We start from the raw sequence: 25,953 nt of genomic DNA, 5'->3' as shown, positions 1-25,953 counted from the left end.
AGGTAATTTGAGTGCAGCCTCCCTAATACTGGAGAACAGTTCTTGTGCTGCCAACAGCTCAAAGATGCATCGCTCCTTGCTGCTGCTTCTTTTCCAGTGAAGGAGGGAGATGGGAAGAGAGAGAGACACACACAGAGAGAAACACACAGAGACAGAGAAAGGCACTTTGATGATGAAGCCATTCCTCAAAATATGGACATGCTGGAAAAAGGGTATTGCAACCTCACTTCCCAGCTGCTTGCTCCCATCCCTTGCCCACTGCTAAGCCAAAGGCCTCAGGTGTTTGAATTTCTTCCTCCACCACAACGCAGAGCTCTGGGGTGGGTGGGTGTGCATGGAGAGTCAAAAGAGGCTAGACAGGGCCCCCATGTCCAGACAGACTCAGAAAATTGCTGTTGTCAAAAGAGAGACTCCGAAGAGGGAATAAGGAGCACTAATGGGGTCAGCCCACCTCAGGGACATTTTAGGTGGTTGCCTGAGACTGTAGCGGGTGGGAATTGGGACTGAAAGATTTTGGGCTCCTCCAGAAAATTATCAGATGAGAAAATACAATATACCGTACTAGAACCCTGAAAGGGCAGAGTCTCTGGCAGTGGCTGCAACCAGATAGCACACACCCTTAAAGAGAAAATGCGAACTGCCTTGAATGTATTTTATAAAGCAAGGTGGGATATAAATTAGTAAAGCCAACAAATAAGATGCAAAAGGAGAGGGGGAATGTTTTAGGCAGAAGTAAAGCATATGTGCAAACTCTGGTCTTCAAAATGCTCACCTCCTGAAGTTTGAGGAGCAGCTCTTAAGTTGAGGAGCCTGGTGTCCACTTTAAGACCCACCAATCCTTCTGACAACTCTCCCCAGGTAATAACTATTTGCTCCATTTTCTAACATGGGAAAAGGACAGCACAGCAGCATCAATGGCAACAAAATGCTTCCATTTGCTCACCTTTTTATGACTATCCATGACACATCCACCCACTGGTTAACAAGTACTAAAGCAAAATGTTCAGAAGCAAGTTTTGGATCTGCTAGTTTCCACCTTTGCTCCATTATGGACCTCTCTCAGTAGCCTGGCAGCATTCAGGGAATCTAGTCTCAAGAGGAGGGAGGAGAGGATGTGTGCGCAAGACAGGAGGGGCAACACACACACACAAACACACACACACACACACCCCTACCTTATAAGCCACTGGTCCATCTAGATCAGGGCTGCCTACTTCATGTGTCATGTGTCAGACCTTTCCTCACCCTTGCAACCTAACTAGGGATTTGGGGGCTGAATCTTTAGCAATTTGGATGCAAAGCCACCACTGAGCTACAGACACCGCTCATAGAATCATAGAATTTTGGAGTTATAAGGGATCCTGAGGGTCATCTAGTCCAACCTACTGCCATGCAGGAATTCTGCCCACAGTCTTCCCTGGGTGGGCTCTAACCACTAGCCTTCTGGTTAACAGCCAGATGCATGGACCCATTTGAGGATGATAAAGAGAAAGACAGGAAGAATCACCAGGCAGAACAGGAGGAGCTACTCCAAGATGGCACAGATAAAGTTATGGTGCCTGATGGCACTTTCTAGAATGGGAACAATCTCTCTGCCTTTCTTCCTCCCTCTCTCTCTCTCTCCACTCCCACCCCCAGTTAAATTCAATTCGGAGAAGGTTGAAATTTCTATCTGCTGTGACCCTACCTGTGCGATTAGCATTTCTAACGTCTTCTGGTAGCCTGGAATGGCTATGCACAATAATTTCGCTGTTTGACAGCAGCCTGAACAGTCCACACATAATTTTCCTTAATTGCTTCGGATCTCACAGCCTGACACTTCAATGCACCTTCCCTCCCATTCCACCCCACCCCACCCCGCTCTCTGGTGCTTCCAGAGAAGAAAACAGACCACCTGATGGATGCCCAGAGAAGATGATGGGGGTGGGGGAACAGAATTAGGAGAGGGAGGGGGAATACATTAGAGCCTTTGGGAAACTCGCTGGAACAGTGTCCGTCTATGGCTCCCTATCACATCCTGGAATCTCTTTGCATCTGCCTAAAATAACCATCCCTAGATTAAATGCTGGTTGGTTTTTACAGGGAGCAGGAATTAGTGCTTCAGCAATTACAATAAAACAGAGAAGTTTCACACGACAGGAGGCACCATAAGTAATTCTTGCTTGATTGGAGCATGTAAATAAAAATGGGGGGGGGGGGGGAGGATGTAGTAGGGAAAGGAAAAAGGAATTCTCCTCGTCTCTGCCCAAGGACCTCTCAAGAGCCTCTGCTGCCTGGTTTTACAGGACAAAAGCATGGAAAATTCACGTAGTCTTTATCGATTTCTATTTTAGGCACGAGAGAAGCAGCCCAAGCAAAAAATGCAAACCAGGTCCTGTCATCTCTGAGAAGCGGAAAGACCTCGTCAAGACAAGAGTTGCCGGGAGCAGGGTTGCGGACCGCACCGGTGGTGCGAAAAATTGCCACAGAGCACAAAGCAGCATTCTGCCTGAAATACCAAGGTTTGGAAGGGGTGGCGCATCTTGATATCCACAATTGGCCTGACAACATCCTCATCATCATCAACATCACAACAACAACTGGCATCAGCACACTTGCATCTGCTGGCTTGGCTCAGCCCAGCATACCTGTAGAACTGCCTTCATGATCCAGAACAGCGTTCTCCAACCTGATGCCCTCCAGATGCTTCTGGGAGCACTGGTCTTGTACTACAAAACATCTGAAAGGTACCAAGTTGAGGAAGTCTATTCCAGCTACAAAATAAGGCTTAAACACAAAGCAAAGGCAACTTGACCTGACACAACTTCCCAAACAGATGCAAATGAGCCTCCCTTCCTGCCCATCCCATACACAGGTGCAATCAGGCTGTTCAAAACATACAGAAACAGAGAAAAGGGGTTACCTGGCTTTCTCCTACTACACTCAAGGTTTTTATTTATTTATTTTTGTAGAGTTGTCCATCACAGACTGCTGAGAGATGCTTATTATAGGGCCATCACACAATAAAATAAATCTTAATTATTCAACTAAATCTGACCAGGGGTGGGTGGGGGGAAAGCACACATACAGTATAGCTGGCACCATCAAGAAGGAGGCATTCTCTCTCGCATGAGAGAGGGCAGGGAACGCCTCTTCTTACGGTGACACCAGCCTAACCACAGTTACTGGAAGTATCTATACTGGAAACAAATGAGGTCCTGCAGTGAAATGTTAGCAGGAGATGCCTTGGTTCAGGGTTCCATCTGTTCTCCCCTTCCCCACAATTCTATCTTCCCAGCTTTCATTCCTCCCCACAACAATCCATCAATATCCCATGCCCACAGAGCATGGTCTGTCCCCCTACGGCTACTCCCTGCCTTTTGTTTGGGCAGTGTTGACACACTTGTGTCAAATCCCAGTAACATGAAGTTCTCAATGGGTAGCTCTCTCCCTTCAGTTCCTTGTGACACTGAAAAATGGCCTGTTAGGTCATATCCACACCATACATTTAAAGCATGTGGTGTCCACCAAAGAATTCTGGGAACTAGTTAAGTGTGCGGGAATGGTAGTCCTGTGGGGGGGGGGTAAACTACAGTTCCCATGATTATTTGGGAGAGAGGGAATCAGGTGCTTTAAATGTATGATGTGACTATTAGCTCTGTATGAAACAGGAAGTGACCTATGAAGAAAATGAGGTTGTTTTTCCTACCCTTTATTTGTATCTACGGGCCTCTGTCCTCCATTCTATTACCCTCCCCACCAAGTCTCTCAAATGTTCAATGTCACTGAGTTATTATGGGGCTTTTAGGGGGTTTCTTTTCCTACAGATTAGATAGATAGATGATGGATAGATAGATTATAGATAGATAGATAGATAAGTTTTTTATACCTACAGATGCTTTGTATTTCTTCAGGGTTACCCTGTACCTACCGGCACTTCTGCCTCATGCACGGATGTGTGCTTTTGGCTACACAAGCATGAACACAGGATGATCTGAATCTGTGTTAGCATGTACCGTATATCTTTTTTTAAAAGTATCATTTGCCCTATTATTTGGGTGGCATCTTTTAAAATTAATTTTTGGATTTTACAATCAATTCAACAAACCGATTAATCAACTGAATGTTGTAGCCATGGGCGGGAGCTGCTGGTCACAAGCTGACAACAGGGATATAAAAAGCCACTTGCCGATAGCAAGCAACAATAGCTTCCAAGTGGCCAGAGAGAGAAACTTGACCAAAGCTGTGTCTCCCTGCAACTCTGCTTTTAGGCCACCACTGTGCCACAAAATAAGAGATAGGTATGCATGGGGCAGGTGAGTTGGTTAACTTTGCAGCTTATTTGCAAGGCTGGCCTACTGCAGGAAAGTAGCATGGTCGTAACACCACCTCTTGTATTCCCCAGCACAACACATTTCCTGGTAGGGAGCCAAACATCAAGCAAAGAATTTAAGTTTGGGGAGTAGCAGGCTGCGTGGAAGTAGGGATGCTGCTCATAAATGCAAATCTATGGGACTGTTGTGTGGGAAACTGGGGGTGCATTCACACCATACAGGCAACTCCTGGTTAAGCGTGTCCAAATTATGTGCAATCATGCACATGTGCATGGCGCCAAACCTGGAAGTAGCCCCCAAATGGCCTTAAAGATGTCATGAAAAAGGGCAGAGGGGCAGAATGAAATGGGGTGAGGCAGGCTTACATGCGCTCTGCCAGCATGCATGGAGGTACAGAACGGAACACCCGCACAAAACGAGGATTGCCTGTACATTTAAAGAACTGTGGTACCACAGTCATGGATTCATGGATTGCCCCAAGGAATTCTGGGAGTCATCATTTGTGAAGGGTGCTGAGAATTGTTATGAGACCCCTGTTCCTCTCACAGATCTACAATTCCCAGAGTTACCTGGGAAGTGGGATTGACCATTAAAGCATTCTGAAGACTGTAGCTTTGTGAGGGAAAGAGGTGTCTCCTAACAACTCTTGGCACCCTTAAGAAAACTACAGCTCCCAGAATTCCTTGGGAGAAGCCATGGCTGTTTAAAGTGGCATCATAGTGTTTTAAATGTATGGAGTAAATGTGGCCTGGGTGTTCATTATAAGTATAGATCTGCTTGCAGGTACTTCTATTGGATTAGTTTTCTCTTATATGCTGGGCTGTGTATCTTAATGATTACTGAGGCTGTGTGTATGTAATAATGTGTGGCCTACTTTTTAGCTGCAGTTTTATAGATTATAATTACTTATAATTGTTATATTGTTTTGTTAATGATATTACAGGACTTGGCAGGGTCAATTTTTGTTGGCCCACAGGTTGTCATTGTGATGTTGTGTGCTGTGAAGGTGATGCACCATTATGTTTATTGTTGCTATTGTTACTTATTGTTTATTAATCACTTTGGGATTCACTTGAAGAGAAAGTAGCACAGAAATCAAAAAAAGGAAGAAAAAAATAGCAATACAAACTTCAGGAATATATTCACATGCCTTTCCCACTTCAACACCCGCCTAACCTCACAATACTCAGTACTACAACACTCAGAGACTCACAAAGTTCAGCATACTTGATTATCAGGGCAACTTCCTCTTATAGGTCTTTTAATAATAATTTTTAACAGCATTCCCTGTTTTCCTCAGAGGAAGCTGTACCTTCATTTTAACTCTCAATTTCTTTGAGCAACCTCCCAATCTAATCTTACATCTCATACCTCAATTGCAAAAATCAAAATAGTAAGTCACGTTCTCCTAGCTTTGGTATATTTTGGGTTTTGAGTTATATCCCCTTCCTAATGCAGACTGCAGACAGGGCTTCTAAGAAATTGATGGCGGAAGCCATTTCAGTCAAAAGGATCCAGGCACAATGATGGGCTGTTGGTCAGGAACAGCGGGACAGTTTTATTTATTTATTTATTTTCTTCATAAAAAATTTACTTGATTGTAAAAAACCTCAGTACAGTTTACTAAGATAAACCGCATTAATGCTCTGTTTGGAATGAATGGAGCAAAACTCCAGATTCACACAATTCCTTGCTTGCAACTGGGATAATAGATATCAATATATGAAAGAAAGGAAGAGAGTATTCAAGAACCTGAAAAAACAGCACAGCTCTGGGTTCAGTCTGCCCATAAATTAAAATATAATGTATGAAGGCAAGTAATTGTTGAGCCTTCCCAGTTGTGGAACCTTACCTGGGTAAATCCCTCACAGAGCTCAGCCCTGCAAACATTTAAGAGGCAAGTAAAATGGATTCATTTTATAGATGTGTTTGGAGTATGCACACTGGGAACTGAGCAAAACTCATTGGTTGGAAGATTATGAAAGTACACAGGACTTGAAAACAAGCACTTGTTGGTGAAGTGCCTAATACGGGTTTGCTAAACTCATCATGTGTTGATCCCTTCAAACAAACAAACAAACTTTTGTTTCTGATCCATGATGACAGAATAAAGTCAACATATGCTAGGGATTGTGTGGTTGATTTGTCAAATTCAATCCCTAGCTCAGATTATTGCCATTCACTGGCTTTCAGGGAAGTTAGGTCAATATGGAAGGTGACACAGACCAGTTAACCTGTGTGTTTACCTGCACTCCACCTTGAAACCAGCATAGCTAACTAGATTTCCTTTCCCAAAGCTGGTGAACTTTCCGAGCTGAAGCCACTCAGAATGTGCAAGGAATTTTGCAGTAACACGATTTTCAGCTGAGCTAGAACTGAATGACTTGAAAATGCAAAAACAAATGAGATTAAGCAACTCATCTGGCAAACCCTGGAATAAACACGTTCACACAGACCCAGTACCGTAGCTTTCAGAACTAAGTCCTGCCTCTCCTACCACAGTCCAGGAAACTTTGCATCAGTTTAAAGACACACTTTGCAAAGAAAAGAAAGTTATTCCTGTAACTAACTGCCACACGGAAAACCCATTTCCTGAAGCCAAGCCTTCACAATCAGCCTGGGTTTAGAAAACCACTGCTGGTGCAGAGTTGATAGACAAACCTCGGGAAGTGGGGAGGGAAGCGGATCTTTCTCCTCACTTCCCCCACCCCAGTAAAACCACAGACAAGTAAGAAAAAGTGTCACCATGCAGCCAAAGGCAGAAGTATCACTGGTGCACCTTAACTTTGCCCAGGTGACCCATTTCAGTAGCTAAGCGACATGGAAGAGGGGGGAAATTCTCCACACACACCCCATGTTCTGTTCCGTTCCCATAAAAGCAGCTGCCTTAAAACGAACCATTAAATTTGCATGTCGAGAGACACAAGCTGTAGACCATGGATGGGGTGGGGTGACAATCTGACAGTTACTACACTAAGCACAGCCACATACATAAGATACACCTACACCTCTTGCTGGCCCAGAAGAGGAAGGTCTCCACGATGACCCCTGCCTTCCACCAACCAAGCCTCCCCCTCCTCAAACTGTTAGGATTCAGAGGATGGGAAGGCATGTGGGGTGCAGGGAGATGAGAGGGAAATAAAATCAAACAGAGTAAGCTGTTGGGGGCGGGGGAAGGAGAGGCAGAGAGAGAGAGAGAGACTCAGAGTCGCCACTTTGGGTCTGTCTGCTACATGATCAGAGCTCACCCATCCGTGAAACAATATTAGGCACCAACTCGAAAGTAACTTCACACCACGCTTCTTAATTCACCTTAGATTACTTAAGTGCTTTTGCTGCTCGCTGCTGAATAAAACAAGACTCACCACTTAGGAAGCCAAGCAGGGTGGACAAAAGGAGTGAGATATGCTATATACCCCAAGGGCCCAAGGTGAAGCCCACAGGCGCTCATGTTGCACATGGTTTTCAAGAGGAAGGGGGGTGATGGAGGGATGTGAAGTGAGGGGGGGTAATTGCTGGAGCCCAGGGTCCTTGCACTTGCAGCAGATTCACCTCCCACTGTAATCTCATCAACCTCTAGGGCCCACCTTGGTGCTATCCCTGCCCAATCCCATTGAACTTCAAGCAAAGCACTGTTGAGGAAGAGGATGAGGAAGAACCACACCAATGTACAAAGTGATTTACAAATCCTCATCTCTCTGCAATTCCATCAACTGTCTCCCACCTCTGATTTAGCCTACAAAAGTTCCATTAATTGGAGTGGGGTTCTGTCATCTGCACCTCTGCACTGGAGACAGTGCAGAGAAAGGCTGCCAATTTGTGTTCCTTTCTAAAATGTGGTGGTTTGACCCAAGAGCAACTACCACAAACTGCTCCAGATCAAAATCCAGAATGCCTTTCTTTTAACAAGCAGAGTGGACAGGTTCAAATTGGCACATCTAAGGAGCTCCTTTTGAGTTGACCACTGTGGCCCGCTATGAAAAATTTATTTTATTATTTCTTCCATGGATATAACACTGCTGTTAAATTAGAAGATAAAAAGGAAGCAGAAAAGAAAAGGTATCATCAAGAGTCGCCTTACCTGGTAAGTAATAGAGTGGTGGTTTCAGTCCAAACATGGTTTATTTTACAGATCCAAGGCATCCAGAGGGGAAAAAAGAAAATAAGACCCAAAATGGCAAAAAAGAGGGAAAACACTGGAGAACAAAAATGACAATAAAACCACACAGTGGTTTTATTTTATTTTGTAAAAATAATAATAAAACAATTTGAATCTGAATGAGGGGGAAAGGGGGAAATGAAATATATATAGATATAGAGTATCCTGTCAATTTTGCATCAACGACCAACAGCTCCACCTCACTTCTTCAAACAGGTACTCTGCTCTTGACACGTCTTCTTCTGGTCTCCCCCGCTTTCCTTTCCTTTCCTTTCCTTCCCCCCACCCCACCACCTTCTTGCCTTTTTAGTCCAGAGAGATGCAAATAGAGAGAGAGAGACACCAGCGCACACGCAACACAGACAGAGAAAAGAGAAACTAAACAGCAAGCAAGGGAAGGCAGGGAAAAGAAGGTGGTGGCTTTTTTCTTTTTTTCAAAATAGAGAATCTCCTTTAGGGATTTCTCATTGGGAGGAGGGAAAGCGCTGGAAGGGGGGGGGAGGGAGAGAGAGAGAGAGAGAGAGAGAGAGAGAGAGAGAGAGAGAGAAGAAAAGGGGGGAAGGAAAAGAGTCAGCCCCCAGACATGTTAGCCGCTCTTTTCTCCAGTCAGCCGAATGTCAAGGGTGGTGCGTGCGGGGTGGGGAGAGAGAAGAGGGTGGAGAGTCAATGGGTTGTTTTCAATGGGGCATCATGTTCAGCATCAAATGAAAAGAAGAGGGGGGAGTGTTGTCAGAAGGAAAAGGCAGCAAGAAGTGAGGAGGGGAGGGAGGGGGGCTGGCTCTCCCTCTCTCTCCGGTTGTCAAGCACGAATGGGGCTTTGTTTTGTCATTCCCCTTAGCTACTGGTTTACAAAAGGGAGAAGGGGGTGGAGAAAGGGTGGCGGCTGAGGGCGAGTGGCGGAGAGTGAAGGGAGGACGACAATGCTCAGAAGTGCAGCAGCTGAAAGGGTTCTTCTTGGGATGCTGAAGAAGATAAGAAGGTCCTAAGGAAGCCACAGAAAGCTGGGAGAGGGGGAGGGGGAGGGTGGGAACCCCAGGTCTCAAAAGGTAGCAGGTGCTGCTGCTGCTGCTCCAGAATTCGCTTTTGGGCGCCTGCCTTATCTTTCCCTCTCTCTGCGTCCCACCAGCGACTCCGAAAGGAGAAACTGCAGAAGGAGGAGGAGGAAAAGAAGAAGAAAAAGACAACCCAAGAAGAGGGAGAGGAAAAGCACGTTTTTTTGAGGGGGGGTTTCTGCAAATGCTTCCCCCCCCCCTGCCTCCAGCTACTCACTAAAGGAGGCAAAGGCAGAGAGAAGAGAAAGCAGTGGCGGCGGCAGCAGAGTGCCCCCCTCGATCAATTTTCATGCAAGAATCATTATCGGTAAATTGGAAATCTGGCGAGCTGACAGCAAATTTGTCTCTCCTAATGAAAGAGAGAGGGTAGGAAATCATCAAGCATCTGTTCTTTGCAGGCTGAAGTCTCCAGCGTTTTAATGCCGTGGTGGTGGTTCCGCTGGTCTCTTTTAAAGCGTTTTGTCTTCTTGATTTTCACTCAAGCTCTGGTGGGCTGTTTTTTCCTCCAAAAAAGGAGGAAAAATTGCCCTGCTTTTTTAAAAAAAGAAGAAAGGGGACAGACGAAAGGCAAAAGGTTGACCAAAGGATGGATTTATAATAAGAGTTTCCGCATCTGATCTTCCAGGGCATGAAAAGCTAAACACCAATGAAACAAACCCATAGGAGAGAGTGTGAGGGGGTGGGGGGGGTGAGAGAGAGAGAGGGGGAGAGTGTGTGTGTGTGTGTGTGTGTGTGTGTGTAAAACAACACAGTTGGGTTCGGGCCTGGGAAGGACCTCCAAAACAAGTAGTGAAATAGCTTTTTCTACCCACTCGTCCCCTTCTGCCTATGTCTTCACCAGGTTGCCCCTTCTCTTGGCTCCAGTTTTCCATGTACAGCAGCTGTTGGTCCAGGGGGGCAAATAATAACATTCCCCCCTACACATGCATACGCACGCACGCACACAGGCACGCACACACACACAGTGCACAAGCTGCTTGAACCCCCCCCCTTTAAAAGGGGGAGTAAGACCCAAGAGGAGAACTTTGTCCTTTGCTGTGAGGAAGCCTCCCTCTTTCACCCTCCTGCTTTGAATACAAAAGAATGAGAAGAATAGCAGGACTAGAGTTAACTATCTTGAGAGGGAGGGAGGGGAGAGGCAGGTCTCCCCAGAGTCGTAACCTGCCCTAAAAGCTCTTTCCAGCTAGCAGCCTTTGGCAAAACTGACACAGTTCCTAACCTGCTGCTTCTGGGATGAAACACTGATTGTACTCTGCCACAATTTGGAAGGCTAGTTGGCTCCCATCACCCCAAGAGTGTAACCAAGGGGGGCAGGGGGGCAGCTAGCCCCTAAATCAGTACAAATCAATACAAATTTGAGATTCTGCTCCCCTCAAACAAAAGCCTAGCCCCCCCCCCAAAATTCCCGGTTACGCCCATGTCCCATCCCACCCTATTGTGTGGCCCATGTAATACAAACCTGAACAGAGAGAGTGGGCAAAGGCTGACCCACCGTCTTTGTTTCCATCATAGAAATATGGAATGCACACCACAGAGAGAGTTAACCTAAACTTACAGATAACTGTGTTCTCCTTTCTAAATTCTCCTTGCAACCCCAAGCCTTTGAGCATTAAAGCTTCTTGGAACATGAAAACTGTGGGCCAAGAGGGCTCTCAGGAATAAGAGAGAGGATACACTCTTGAATTTCAAGGCAAGGAATCTGAAATTTAACCACCGTGCATGTTTCAAAGGAATCAATACTGCTAAGCAGAATTAAAAAACAACAACAGAAATTTGTATATGATTTAATCTGCTAATCTCCCATTTGCCCACCTGGTAACACCTGCACATCAGCCCCAGCACTTAGATGCAAGTTGCAGACCAGATTACCTTAAAATATCCACAGTGGTTATTAAGCAGGTAAAAATGGCTGCAGTTTGTTTAACCAAATTAGGCATTCTCTCACAGGACGCATCACCAGGCAGAAGGTGATAGGAATTGGTTTACTGGGGAGTGAACCTACTTGCATTCGGGATTTCTGAGCCTCTCCACCATCCTGCTCTTCCTCTGCCAGCTGTGGCCTGCTCTTGACACCCAAATTCAAGATGGCAAATGTGCGATATCTCAGCATTGCAAAGGGAAGCCACATCCTGTGCTGGTCATGAGGCGCCCTTCAAACAGCTTAAGGCGGCAGCCCCGGGGAAGACTGCCGGCTTGGTGGGGGGAAGGGTGCATGCAAGTGTCACCCACCTCTCCCTTGCGTGGGCCACCCAGTCCCAAGCAAAAACAACAACCCCCAAGCTTCTGCAGACAGAACCAAGCTCCTGAGAGAATGGTCTGCAATTAAAAACAAGCAAGTAACTCCTCCACCCACGAAGCCACAGTCTGCCCATATATCACTGTCAGATCTCGACATCATTTCACCAAACAGCAAAGGGGAGGGGAAGAGGCTGTAAAAACTATACTGAAAGCAAGTCTCCCCAAGAGGGGAGAATTATTGTAATCGTGCAGTACCATTCTGAAGCTGGAAACAAATACTGAAGGCAGGTAGAAGAGATGGATTGCCACTCCTGGAGCGGACCACCCTCTTGCTGTTTTTGCCTCTGGTAAAACAGGCTTCTGTACAGTTGCAAAAAAACCCACAAACCCTGCAAAAGCTATTTGACCACAGGAGATGGGGGGCAAAGGGGAGGTGCAAACACATACACACACATCTCCCACAACACTCAGAAACAAAACTGCAATTGACTCTCTTTAAAACCCTTGTATGTGTCCTGTCCAAGTCAGAACAGACCAAAAAAACTGTGAAGTCCATCCTGCCTCAAGATCTCCAGCATTTAACTCATATAAACCATTCTTTTCCAGGGTTTCAAGGCAGGAGTATTTCCCAGCCTTGTCTGGGAATCAACCTGGGACCTTCTGCCTGTAAAGCAGCTACTACTGAGCTATGATTCCTCCACCAGGGTGGTGGAAGCAGTCAATTTGACCCAAGTGGGGGGGGGGGGTCAAACAAATCAGGTTATTTAAGGAGGTAGTGCCCTAAATAGATGAAAGGCCAAACTAGATGTGATGTCAATAGATCACGACTTGATCTCCCAGGATTTTCCCCAAACGTAAAACAACCTGGGTGGAAGAAATGAATCAGAATGCTAAGCAGGAGTTAGCCTGTTGCAAATTGCACACACACACACACACACACCCCATGCCAGTTGCTATTAGCTCATGGAAGAAGACATATATGTAACATATGCGTATCTTTGGGGTCACAGCCACACCTTGCATCTAAAGTGCATTTAACATACATTTAACACAAACAGCTTCCCCCAAAGAATTCTGGGCACTATAATTTATCTAGCTAAAATTCCCAGCATCCTTAATAAACTACTGTTCCCAGGATTCTTTGGAGGAAGCCATGCATTAAAAAAGCTCTTTAATGGCATGCTATTAATGCAACCTACGGTATGTCTCCCCACCCCACAAGCCATTTTTTGTGGGGGGGGGGACTTCAAATTGTGAAAATGGCATGGTGGTAAGAGTTTTTTAAAAAAACAACAACAACACACACCTGGCTTTCTTCCCTTTGGTAATGGGGAAAAAAGGAGATCCATTCACAGCTCTCCTGACATCCCACCTAGCTTGGACCTAACTTGTTTCTTCTCAGGTATGGGAACTTGCAACAACTGCAGTCAACGTTGGCAGCTGCTCAAATCAATAAAAACAACTAGCTAGCATAGAAGGGCAATCGGTTGACTTTTAAAGAGGAAATGCCCCAGTGAAATCTTTCTCTTATAAGTGATATACCTTAATTTCTTCCACCAGATTTTACAGTGAAAAAGGAATCTATCACATCCCTGCTGAAATACAAAAACAGATGGTCTTAAAAGTTGGTCTTTTAAGGTGCCCCAGAGACCAAGTAATTTTATTTTATTTTACTTAAAAAACCAAACCAACCAACCAACAAACAAACAAACAAAGTCACAGGATTATTCCCCAGCAGTATTTTAATGGGGTGCAGTTTAGGCCACTAAACCAATGCAGGTTTACTTCCAAGAATGTTGTTTCCTCTTCTATCTGGGTTGCATGAGATTTGATCCTTGCATGCTGCTAAATGGAGCATCCTTGTTCTTCAGCTATACAAATCCCACAGAATACATGAGACCCAACAGAACTAAGAAGGGCAGGAGTTTATCTGCATCACATGTTTTTGTGCTCCCCAAATCTAAATACTCCTTCCAATGCATGCACAGAGGCACGTTTCACAGAATGTGGGCAAGGAATGTGTTCTGCCCTTGGAATGAATGAAGAAAGAAAGGCTCTTTTCAGCCCAGGAACTCCACCCGTGTCTCAGAGCTCATTGTGCCTATAAATTACCTGTGTGATCAGAGCAACATCTTCCAACCTGGACTTCCCACTGATGATGAACACATACAGCATTTGGGGAAGCAACACAGCTTGGTAGTGGAGCATCTGAATTGTATGTAGAATGTCCCAGGTTCAATCCCTGGCATTTCCAGGTAGGATTGGCGGAGACTCCTGTCTGAAACTCTGCAGAGCAGCTGCCAGGCAGCATATACAATACTAAACTAGATGAACTCGGTATAAGGCAGCACTGCCTATGGTCGCTTAAGCCAATCACCCATCTATCCCCATCACTCCTGTTCCTGCCCCTCACAATCCTGTGTGCCGTCAACTGTCATTCTTTTATAGGTTTTTAATTTGCTAGGATTACCCTAACAACGGTGGTAATTAATACTAACCCCTCCTCTACCGTATATGCTAATGGCATGAGCCATAAAAATTAATTTGCAAACATGTCATTACACAATAGCTGAACAGCCAATAAACCTGCAATTATAGGCCAATCATTGAGCAGGAACAGAGGGAGGGGTGGCTTGCCAATTTGATTTTTTTTTTTTAATTACATAAAGCTCTAGAGGAGAATTGTTTCTCTCAAGAGAAGCTGGGCTTAGTTTCAAAAAATCAGGCTCTGCCTTTGCTCTCCCTAAGCTTAACCCAAATGTAGGTGAGAGGGAGGGTGACATTCTGGAAGCCCGGAATGGTTCCCTAGCACGGAAACCATGTTAGCAGATGATGTTATGCAACACTGATAGCTGAGAAGATGAAGGAAAGAAGGGAGTTCCTTGCATTTGCCCCTATCCCCAGGACCCATCAGACCTAGAGGATGTGACATAACACTGAAGCAGGAAGCAGCACATGAGTATATGCAGAGTGATTTCCCCATCGTCTGCAAGTAACCACAGTCAGCCAAGCCAGCATAGGGAGAGGGCTTTTAAGCTAGAAACGTTGGAGCTACAGTCATTCACCACAGAATCAATATTTAGTAAAGCGCTTTACAGTTGTTCCTGAGTGTGCCCTCACAATAACTCTGCAAGGTTGATCACTGCCGCTCCCCACTTTACAGAGAGCAAACTGAGGCCGCTTTGCTGAAAGTTACACAGTGAACTGGCAAGGTAAAGGTAAACGGTAAAGGACCCTTGGATGGTTAAGCCCAGACAAAGGCGACTATGGGGGCGCTCATCTCACAGCTTTCCGGGTTCATGTGGCCAGCATGACTAAACCACATAGAGGACCGCAACGAGTGCCAGAGCACACAGAAACGCCGTTTACCTTCTCGCTGCAGCAGTACCTATTTATCTACTTGCACAGGTGTGCTTTCAAACTGTGAGGTTGGCAGAAGCTGGGACAGAGCGACGGGAGCTCACCCCATTGTGCTGATTCGAACTGCCGACCTTCTGATCGGCAAGCCCATGAGGCTCAGTAGTTTAGACCACAGTGTGCACCCGTATCCCACAGCTGACAAAACACCTCCCAAGAGGCAGGTCCAACAATGCTCCACTCACTTAAGATTGGATTGAGTCCTGTTTCTGGTGGTTATCCAAATCACCACTATCTCAGAATGCCAGTGCAGGAGGATCCTAAGGGCCTAGGCAGGAATCAGACACCACCTGTTCCCAACCTGCCAAGTTGCCTCTCAGCAGCCCAGGGCCAACCATTTCTTGCTCTGTGACTCAGTTTGCCGCTTTCAGCAGGTATGACCCAATTCCCAGAGATGCAAGATGGCCCTACTGGATCCACGTCGGCACATCTGCCCAAGGGAAGATGCCAGTTCCAGGAAAGCAGAGCAGTAAGCAGTGGCTGTTGCTGGGCTTGTTTTTCAGGGATGGCTTGCCTTGCCCACGCCCTCTGCCTGGGTGCCAGCTCAGAGCTCTCTCTCTCCCCCGCCATCCTTTGTACATCGCTCACGTCTACGGTGTGCCAGCCCTCCAGGGCTTGCTAATGGGAAGGAAAAATGGTGCTGGGCAGCAGGAGGGGTACTTAAGAGCTGCCTCACAGAAAATGAGCTATTGTTCACTCCTTGTGTATTGAGTGCACAAGCTTATGGAGGGGGGGGGGAATGTCCTTTCTGGAGAGCCCTTTGCGCTGCCTGAATGGCACAAGGGAAAAGAAGAGAGAGAGAGAGAGAGCGCTTCCTTGCCTTTGCCAAATGCCCTTTGGACTGACATAGAAATGAGGTGAGGCAGCTCAGCCACAAGTCAGGCTCAGATGAGCAGATATCTTGGACAGGCCAAAGGTTTTTAAATGAAACCAGTCAATATTATTCTTATTGAGGGTGAGCAAAGGTAATAATTGCTATGACACAGTCTTTTTCAGGAGATCATGTCGCAGGCTGGCCCCTTGGCAAGAGCAGCATCTGCCCATCGCTCAGGATTGCTTCTGCCAGGAGGAGCAGGGGATGTTCAGGCCAGTCCTTCAGCCTTTTTATTGTATCTTTCTTCAGCAGGAAGGACCCACTCCCGAACCCTCAGAAGACAAAGAAACATAGGAAGCAGCCTTATAGTGAGTCAAGACTCATTGGTCCATCTAGGATTTTAGACAGGGGATTGAACCTGAGCCCTTCAGCCCCAGAGCCAGGGGGTCATGCTCCAGGTGGTGAGGCTATTAAACCTGCAACATCCTCCACAACCACCTAGATTTTTTTACTCCCCAAGGGAATCAAGGAAGGCAACAAGTGCAACTTGAGGCCATCTGATGGCAAGCCAGCATACATCTGTAAGCCATACCATTGCTCCTTCTGGATACAACATGCTCAAAGAGACACTTGATTAACTGAAAAACAAGAATTATGAAATGATCTTTTAAAAAACAATAGAGCTCAGCAGGTGCAAGGAATGCTATATGTGTTTGGAACTCTTTAGTTAAGCAAAAAAGATGGTAAGGAGAAAGTGGAGAGAATGTTACCCAAGTTGTGGTTATTCAATGCAGCTGTTGAACAGTAGATTCTGGAGTGACACCCCTTAGAAACTAGAGTGTTAAGCATTATATGAATCATTGAAATAAATAAGATACAAATCTACACAAGCACCCAGAATTTCACACTAAATAGAACCATGTGGTGGAATTCACTATCATAAGAGGTGGTGCTGGGCTTTGGTGGCTTGAAAAGCCAAAATCGCAGATGATGTCCTGCCAGTGGCTATGAGCCTCATCAGTGAAAAGTAACCACCATAAACAACAATATGAAATATCTATTTCCTTCATGCTTTGCCAATCATTGTGGCAAACAGGGTGCTGGAGGTCTGGGCCAGCAGGGCTCTTCTTATGTTCCTAAGTCCACAGTTTGAATTATAACCTCCTCCTCCACCACAGTAAAAACATTAGCCACCTCTCCCCGCCCATGTTAAGTGGAAACTTCAGAAATTGCTCTCGGGAAGAAAAAAGGGCTCACTGGTGCCCTCTAGTGTGTAAGATGGTACCACATTAAAGGAACAGCAGCCCTGCCTGAGTGTGAAAAATCTGTCTCTTTTATGAGTAAATGCAAACTCCAAAAGGTGAGTTAGTGTTTCTAGGCATCCATGAGGCAGGATCACTCAGTTCAGCATCCTTCCAATCTAAATATAAAAACCTTTCTGTCACGCCCTATGCAGCACCTGCCTGAGTACTGAGTTTCTTTTAAGAGGTTGCCCTGCCCAATGCCCAGAGGAGTTGCACGACCTGCTACTCACAAGACAGGCAGTGAGGCATCCTTGGAGAATGATAGGAGCCCTCCCCCCCCCATCTCATCTCTAGTACTATTAAAGGTGTGCCCAACTAACACCTGGGAATTGCAGCAGTCACATGAAACAAGTAACTGGATAAAGTGTAGAGACTTCCTAACATCTACCACTGGCTGGTCTCAAATTCCTAAATGTCGCCCCAAATGCCCCCATTTTTCTCTTTGTGGATGTGCTCAAAGATTAAAATCCCTGGCTTCCCCACTGGGGAATATGTAGCCTTCCAGTTGTTGTTGGACTACAACTCACATCAGCCCTGAGTCACTGGGCACACTGCCTGGGGCTGGTGGGAGCAGGTTCCCCAGCCCCAAGTTCAAGGATCTTAGGTGGGAAGGCTGAGAAAGGCCTCCTCTGCCCACAATCTCAGGAAGCCAACATGAGTGGGGGAAGGCAGTTAGAGGCAGGAGAACCTGAAACTCTCACGTTGGCAGCCCACCAAAATTAGCAACAGGCAGCCTCCTTGGATTCTGCTGCTTTTCTAAATGGCCATGTGGAAAGAGGGCCAAGGCCTGGAGGCAGGTACACTTTCCAAACACCTGCAGTGTAGGCGAGGGCTGGGCAAGCTCACCTAAGCCTTCCACAATAGCTCCACTGCCTTTGCCAAGGAGTGGGTGGCTAAGTGAGTGCCAGGTTAAGAACACTGCATCTGGGAAAGGGACGCAGTTCAGTGGTACAGCACATGCTTCGCCCACAAAAAATCCCAGGTTCAATCCCTGGTGTCTCCTTGCAGAGCTGGGAAAGGCCCCTGCCTAAAATCCAGAACTACTGCCAGTCAGTGCAGACAACACTGAACAAGACTGAGCAGTGGTCAGACCTGATATAAGGCAGCTTGCTGTGTTCCCGTGTTCCATCTCCTTTCTCCACTTTGACCCATATTTGCAGAAAGGAGGAGAATCACAAATCTTGCAACAGGTCAAGTCACATCAAACATGAAAGCATCCCATGCCTTTCCTCAAACCCCTTCCTGTCCGTCATTGTCTAATGCCACAATAAACCATCTCCCCATCTTCTACCTGCTTTGTCAACAATCTCCCAACACACCACCCAGAATCACATAGCCACTGTGTTGTGTCTGCTTAAGAACTTTCTGAACTCAATATACTTGGAAGAGTTAGCTGCCTGAAGTTAAGTCTTCCCATTCTATGCTGCAGTTCTACAGAAGAGTAGAAGAAGCACTGAACGCAGAAGCGGGTGCTCAATTCAGCTTCCAGAAAACTTGGATTTCATCCTTTTTTGAAAAAAAGTTGCTACCTCCTATGGTGGTGGAGACATGGAAGCATGTTGGCAATGCCTGCTGCAACCTCAGATGCCGTAACAGTGGTTGGCTGGAGGTGTGGCTTCAGTGTTCTTGCCCCTCCCATAAATAGCACACCAGAATTCTGCAAACTAGGCAGAATTATGCAAAGTAAGAGAAATAATGCAACTATGAACATTTTGTACAACTGTACTCATCACACAGTTCGCATCAAACAAACAAGGAGTATATGCAAGCAGCCCTAGCTGTACATTCCAGTCACATAGTTGAGCTGAGCATTACCACATCATCTGCTTTTCTGGGGAAATCCAGAAAATGCTGAACACAGGAGGAAAGATGGAGTGGCAGAAGGAGGAAGGTGTTGAAAGGACACAAGACCCGCCTGTTTCATATGAATTACATGTTCTGCTCAGAGCAATCCACCTACGCCTGGCATATCCAGTAATGCACAGGGGCACCCTGAGGTTCAACCTCGCCTGCCTTCCCTTAGATCCCTAATCATCCCAGACACTCTGGTTTTGCTTGCCTGGAGCAGGGCTGCAGCCTCATTTACCAAATTCAGACATACGTATCACTTCTGGAAAGCTATTAGTAGAAGCAAAAGGAACAAGTAATTCAGAGAACAGAGAAAGGGACAGATAAACACACCGGCATGTACCTTTGCCAGGCATAGTGCCTCTATTGAAAGGTGCAGCTTCCAGTACTGTGCACATCTATACTGCCCTGCAAATAACTCACCAACATTTTTCATTTTTTTTTAAATGATATTTGAGTTTCAAAAAGAGTTACAAAAGTAAAAACGAAATAAAAATAAAAAAGAAACAAAAAATACAAAATACAGAAAAAATAAAAACAGTTAAAAGTAAATCCATCTTTCATTTTTCAGTGGCACAGTTTTGCTAAACCTGTTCCCAGAGATAACTACTACAGACCCAATACACACCATGATCAACAACTCCTTCAATAACATTCTGAAAAAGGTCGCATTGTCCTCCTCAAGGTCCTAACACTGTGTTCCAAGGTCCCCTTGTTCTGGTTCCCTAGTGCCTGTGATTTGGAGAGAGGACAGAAACAGTCCTCTCTTGCCCTGTACATCCAACTGAGCACAAGACTGTGTCAGCCAATAAGCCCAGAGGGGAAAGTGCAGCCACCTCGAGCGTTCATTAAGCAGGAGGTACTCAGCAAAGATTTCCTGCCGCCACTGACCTTTGATTAAGTGAAATGAAGACATCCATCAGGATTTCTAAAACCGACTCAAGTCACAGCCAGGCCTCTAACGCCACTCGCAGACCTCTGCTCCAGAGTGGCTGGCTTCCTTCGTCGGGTGTCATCCCGCGGGAGGGAAATGAAGAGGGTTATTTATATCAATAGGGCACGTCTTGGCCCCCTGATCCGCTCGACCTGGCTCATGAATAAAACATGGCTCTAATTACGAGATGATGAGGCCAAAGCCGCTCAGAGCAGGGAGGAGGCAGGTCAGGGAGAAAAATCCTCTTTTTAAAATCGCCCCACTTTTCTCTCTTATCAGCTTGACCGAGGTTTTATATTGGGGTGCAGGGCATACCTCTGCAAGAGGCAGAGTGCAACGTCAACTCCAGATCCCAAAGCAGGAAGATCATCCAAATGCTACCTCCCTCAACTTTGTAAAAAACACACACATAGGTTTCACGGAGAATCCCAAATCTGAGAATGACAATAAACTAAAAAGCCAGTCCATGTGGTCAAATGCATACAGGCTTGATGAGATCTGCATCGTGTGAAATCATTTTTGGGGTTCCTGCACTGTTCCCCCCACCCCAGCATGGCTTGCAAAACTGACCACAGCTTTATTTATTTATTTAGACTACAACAAAATAATAATATCTAAGCAGTGCACAAAATAATGTAAAATAATTATAGATAAAAAACAGATTTTAAAAATAAGCAAAAGCGGACAGCTTCATTGCAAAACAGCCACAAGTGGCCCAATAAATGTGAACAGTTGCGCTGTTAGCCAGGCATATGATGAAACAAGTGCATGGCCACTTCTCCCTGTGAAAGAGGTCTGATCAACCCATTTCTGCATCACCCACATTCAGGTCTCAGAATTGACTTAACCAGCTCTGATGTTGCTGCTGCAATGGGTTCCCGGTTGCTTTGTTTCCAGCAGAAAGATGAAATGCACATACATATAGATAACCTACATAATACTGCCATTTTTTAAAAGAACCCCTCAAGTTCCCTTTTTAAGAGGAGTGAGGGGAAGAAAGGTCTTGATGCTTTGTGTCGATAATATGCACAAAGACAGATACGTTCACCAGCTGCTATAATGAGGAAGGAGGGGGAAATCAAAGCCATTATCTGCCCAATTCAAGAGCTGCCTCCTTGCTTAATAGCCCGTTGAGGAGCAAGGTGTTTCAGCATGGAGGCTGCCTCCTTCCAAGCAAGGCTGCCACACACACACACCCCTAGGCCTCCACCACGAGGTACTTGTGCACGGGAGATAAACTTCTATGAGCTTGGAGCAGACTGCCAATAAACTCAGCCTGCCTCTTACACAGCTCAGCAGCTGCAAGTAAATACAAGAGTATGTGGGGGGCGGGGGTGGAATTAAGCAATTAAAAATGCATTGCTTTCTCCAGCAAGCAAGGAAAGTATTGTACCCCCCCAACACACACCTGTATGCTGCACGCCTTACCAATAAGCCTCCCCACCCCCCAAACAATGATCTCTCTCTCTCCCCCCCCCCTCCCTCCCAACTGGTCATACTGAGTTGCAGTCTGAGTTGAAAATCTTGGAGCTAAGAAAGGTGTCCCAGCATAGGGATATTATGGAATTCTCACATGTCGCGTCCCCCCCCAAATAAAAGGAGGGGTGAGCCAGCCAGTGGCCTACAGTCTGGCTCTGATTCACAAAACAACGTTTATCTGCTCCCCCAGTGGCCCAGCCATAATTAAGCAGCTGTAAAACCTTTGCTGTCTTACTCGTTTCAAATGGTGAGAAAGAAGTTCCACCTTTCAGTGTTGCACATTTCATTAGGTTTCGTATATGGATGTCTCATCCATGCCAAAGCACATGTGTTCCGAAACTGGGAACTCTCTGCTGTAAAATTGCAGATTTTTTAATAAGAGAGCTTAAGTGACTATCTCATGGGAGAGGATTGTGCAGGGAAGCATTCTTCTGCTTCAGAAGTGGTCGTTTATTTCTTTAGCTCCACTTTAATTATCACTAAACAAAACCCCACTATATTGATCAGGTGAATTTTGCTTTTGGGGAGTACCTGGACCCAGACTGCAGCTTGGGTCCAGTAGGCCTAAATGCCCAGATCTGACTGGACTATTTCTGATATCTTGCTGGTGAGGCACGGACTTGGCTTGCAAGTGTTGAATCCCTGGAGTTATTTGCACCCTCCTTCCACCCACAGTATCTCTTATTCAATGGACCTGCTCTGTAGATAGAAAGAACACAGGAAGCTGCCTTATACCGAGTCAGACTATTTGTCTATCAAGCTCAGTGTTGTTTACTCTGGCTGGCAGTCTCTGTTGCCCAAAGCTGCCAGGGATTGAACCTCCCACCTTGTGTGTGGCAAGACGTGTGGTTGAGCACTGAGCTACAGGCCCTCCTCCCTGTACTTATAATTTGGATTTGTATGGGCTGATGGGATGGATTGGTGGCCTGCTCCTGTGTCTGAGCAGGCGGCTGGGAATAGATTCCCCGCCTCCCACCCCCACCCCAAAAAATCCTTCCAGCAACAAAGGAAGTATGACTTTTCTTTGGTGCATAGAAGAAGCTCGCTGTGAGTTCCTTGGATAAGGAAGAGGGGAGTCGGTTAAACAGGACTGGCCAAAGCAGATAAGGGATGATGAATGGAAGTGGAAAGCCCTGGGTGGCCAAGACAGATAATCGGGTGAGGATGCTGCCGCCTGCGTGATTTTAAACTCAGGTGCTTGGAGTAAAAGTCTGAACCATTCTTGAAGCCTAGGAAGCCAGCAAAGGCAGGAGAAGGAGCGTGTAAGTAGTCCCAAATCCTTCAAAGATTCAAAGGAATCATCAGGCTCCCAGGCTTCCTGATCATAAGGAGCCTGACTGAAACTCCACAGGGGTGTATGGAAAACTTTCCACTCATCAAAAACCAGGGAGCGGAACAGGAGCAGGAAAGACTGGAAAGTTATTTCCAGTTCTTAGATGTCAGGACTCTGCAGGCATTTGGGGAGGGGAGGGGAAGAAGGAGAATGCAAACCAGCTCCAGCGTTTTCCGGACCAAGGTTTTCTCATTCTCTGTAACTGCGTAAAAGAGAGGGGGGGCTGCATACACCATACACCTAAGAATTCTGGGAACTGTATTTGTTAAGGGTGAGGGGTAAACTGCAGAGCCCAGGTTTCAGGGTGTGTGTGTGTGTGCTTTAAAATGCTTCAAATATATGGTATGTACGAAGATGCTGGAAAGAGCATTCCAAAACCATCCTTGCATGTAGTGAGCTGCGTGGGACAGAAGTGGGTGACCCACAAAAAGAAGCAGATGATTGTCAGCTCTAATAGCCCTTGTCTAGCTGCAGCACCTACGACTGAAAGATGAGAAAACTGCCTGCCCCATTGCCTTTTGGACTGACAGTAGGCACCGCTGCCTTCCACTGCTTCTCCATCTATCATAGACCAGGATGGTTGCAGCAGAGGACAAGGATGGTGCTGGGGGAGGGGAGATGAAGGGGAAGACAGACCGAGCTAAATAGCACAACCATGCATGTCATTTACCTGATAGGTACGTCACCATCATCTAATTCTGCCAACAGAAATGCCAGTCACTGTGCTTTTCATTTTAGGAGAGGGTAGACAAACTAGTCTGTCACTACAAAAACAACAAGAAGCACTGTAGTGTCTTAAAGGCTAACCAGTTTATGATGGTTTCAAGTTTCTGTGGATTAGACTTTATCAAATGCATGGAGCATTGTCCTGTATTACAAGTACATATATACCCATGGCTAGGATAGGGTTTGCAAAACAGTGAGGTCAGAGGGGAACATCATGAAGAAGCTACACATGGTGACAATTATGCTATTAATAGTGGCCACACACACATCGTCATTGTTGATACCACAGACACCCTGGCATCGTTAAGTCAATTAACATGTGCATTTTGACTTATTAAACTAAAATGGAAAAAACAACCTCTGTCCTGATTCAACCTACAAGAGCTTTTAATGCTTTCTACACTAAAATACGCAGTCTAAAATGTGTGTACCAAGATACTCAAACGGGGGGGGGGGGCTGAAAAACTACAAAAGATATGCTCTGCTTTGGCTTACTGAGAGTCCTACACACCCATACTCTAGATTTCAGAAAACACTGTCCTACATACCTTTAAGACTTTCTTTGCAATCTTATGGACTAGAAACTTGTTTTGGGGTTTGTTTGGTTTATTAAAAATGAAAAGCTGAGATTATCGGGGCCCTGAATTGTGCACTGGATAATGCTTGGCCTATATACCAACAGGCTGTTGTGATCATCTGGTTTGAACAAGCATGGGGAATAATTATAGGTGAGTGGACCTGTGCTAGTGAGGGGGAAAGGGGTGCATGTAAATGAATGTGGAATGGTAAGCATGGAAAATATATGTGTTTGTACACAAAGGAGAGGAAGCATGAAGCTAATGGCTCACTGGAGCTGGCTCAGCACAGACAGAACAGGTTTCATTTGCACAATAAAAACAGCCTTTGCCTGCTTTCCAAGCGACTATTCAATTTTTTAATTTTTAAAAAATACTGATAAGCTTCTCCCTTCCCACCCCTTCACCTTGATGGCACCGCTGCAAGCCTGTAACCATTTCTGCCCTATTAGACGAGGTATTAATGAGGTCTCTGATCAGCTGGCTGCCTGGTCGGGTGAACTGTGGAAGGTTCAAGTAGCAATTTTCCATTTGCACTTCAAATGTTAATGAATGTTCCTGTGTCAGTTAGAGATTCCCAGCGATAATCGGTGCTGCTCAGGTCACTGCAAAGGCTGGCTGCTCACAAGAAGGGTGGTGGTTCTGCTTTGGGTTTTTTTAAGCCATTTGATTTCTTTAGGGAATACTCCTGACCAAACAAAAAAACCAGTAATTGCCCCTGACAAGTCCTGCATACTCCAACTGGCTACAGGGAGAAGGAATCACAAATCAAAGGCTGTTTCATGCAAGTGTCTCTGAAGCACCATATATTTCTGGCTGCAGAGTGAAGTTGATTCCGGACAAGCAAGTATCACTGGGCAGAGATACAATAGTGTGTGTACACACGCATACATTCCCACACAGCCTGCAAGTCTTTCTGACATCTCCCCTCCCCTGTCTTTTCTGAATAATTCATCGCTGTTAATCCCTAGGCCCAAGCAGAGCCGCTTGGAGGTAAACGCTCTCAGGGGGTGCTGATGATGTAATTGCTAGGTTTGTGTGTGTGTGTTTTAAAAAAACACCACCTACTTCAACGCAGCTTGGAGCCCCGTGGGTAGGCGCACTTTCATAGCAGACTTCATGGAGTGGGGATGTTAGGCACCCCATGGGACAGCGAAACAACTTGGGGTGTGAATGCAACCCAGCTGTCTCTATAAACAAGATGATTCCCCACTTACAGCAATGGGAAGGAGGTGTGTGTAGCGCATACACACACTCACATATAGGGGTGAAAACATAGTCTTGCTATGAAGAAAAAGCATCCAATGAGGAGTTTTCAATTGCTCTGGAACCTGGGTAGTAAGAAGAACACCGTGGCCTTGTTTAAAAAGATGCACAGAGTGCCCTTCCCTTGCCGCAGACTGCTTCAGCGTGTCATTGTGGCGGCTTTGTGGGTGGGGAAAGGCTTCACTGGAACACAGGAAGCTGGCTTATGCCAAGTCAGGCAATTTGCTCACCTGCAGCCTCATATCATGTTGGCAGGCAACAGCTCTAGAGGAATCAGGCAAAGAGTTCTTTTCTGCCCCCTGCTTTCTGCTCCTTTTAACTGGAAATGCTGGGGTCTGACGCTCTACCCAGGTCAGACTGGATTGAGCCCCATCACATTCTATTTCAGAAATTAAGCAGTGGCCTCCCTGAACCCCAGATTGAACCTGGGATGTTCTCCATGCAAAGCACATGTTCTAATACTTAGCTTTGGCCCTCCCCTTGGAGGAGGATGTT

General features: G+C 45.9%; 1 protein-coding gene across 8 annotated transcripts in view; it reads right to left on the bottom strand.

The window, feature by feature from the left end:
• Positions 1-25,953, bottom strand: part of GSE1 (Gse1 coiled-coil protein) — a 444,053-nt gene that overhangs the window by 124,283 nt on the left and 293,817 nt on the right. Inside the window, exon 1 of one of the 8 annotated variants that reach the window (XM_053400056.1) lies at positions 8,395-8,963. The exons of the other annotated variants lie outside the window; for them this stretch is intronic. Within the exon in view, the coding sequence (XP_053256031.1) occupies positions 8,395-8,431 (37 nt within the window). The 5' untranslated portion in view covers positions 8,432-8,963. Of the gene's footprint in view, positions 1-8,394; positions 8,964-25,953 lie in introns of those variants that run through there. 8 annotated transcript variants of the gene reach the window in all.

This window comes from Podarcis raffonei, chromosome 8 (assembly GCF_027172205.1).
Source record: "Podarcis raffonei isolate rPodRaf1 chromosome 8, rPodRaf1.pri, whole genome shotgun sequence".
NCBI classification, from domain to species: domain Eukaryota; kingdom Metazoa; phylum Chordata; class Lepidosauria; order Squamata; family Lacertidae; genus Podarcis; species Podarcis raffonei.
The sequence above is the reverse complement of the archived record's forward strand: the minus strand, read 5'-3'. Positions and strand labels throughout refer to the sequence as shown.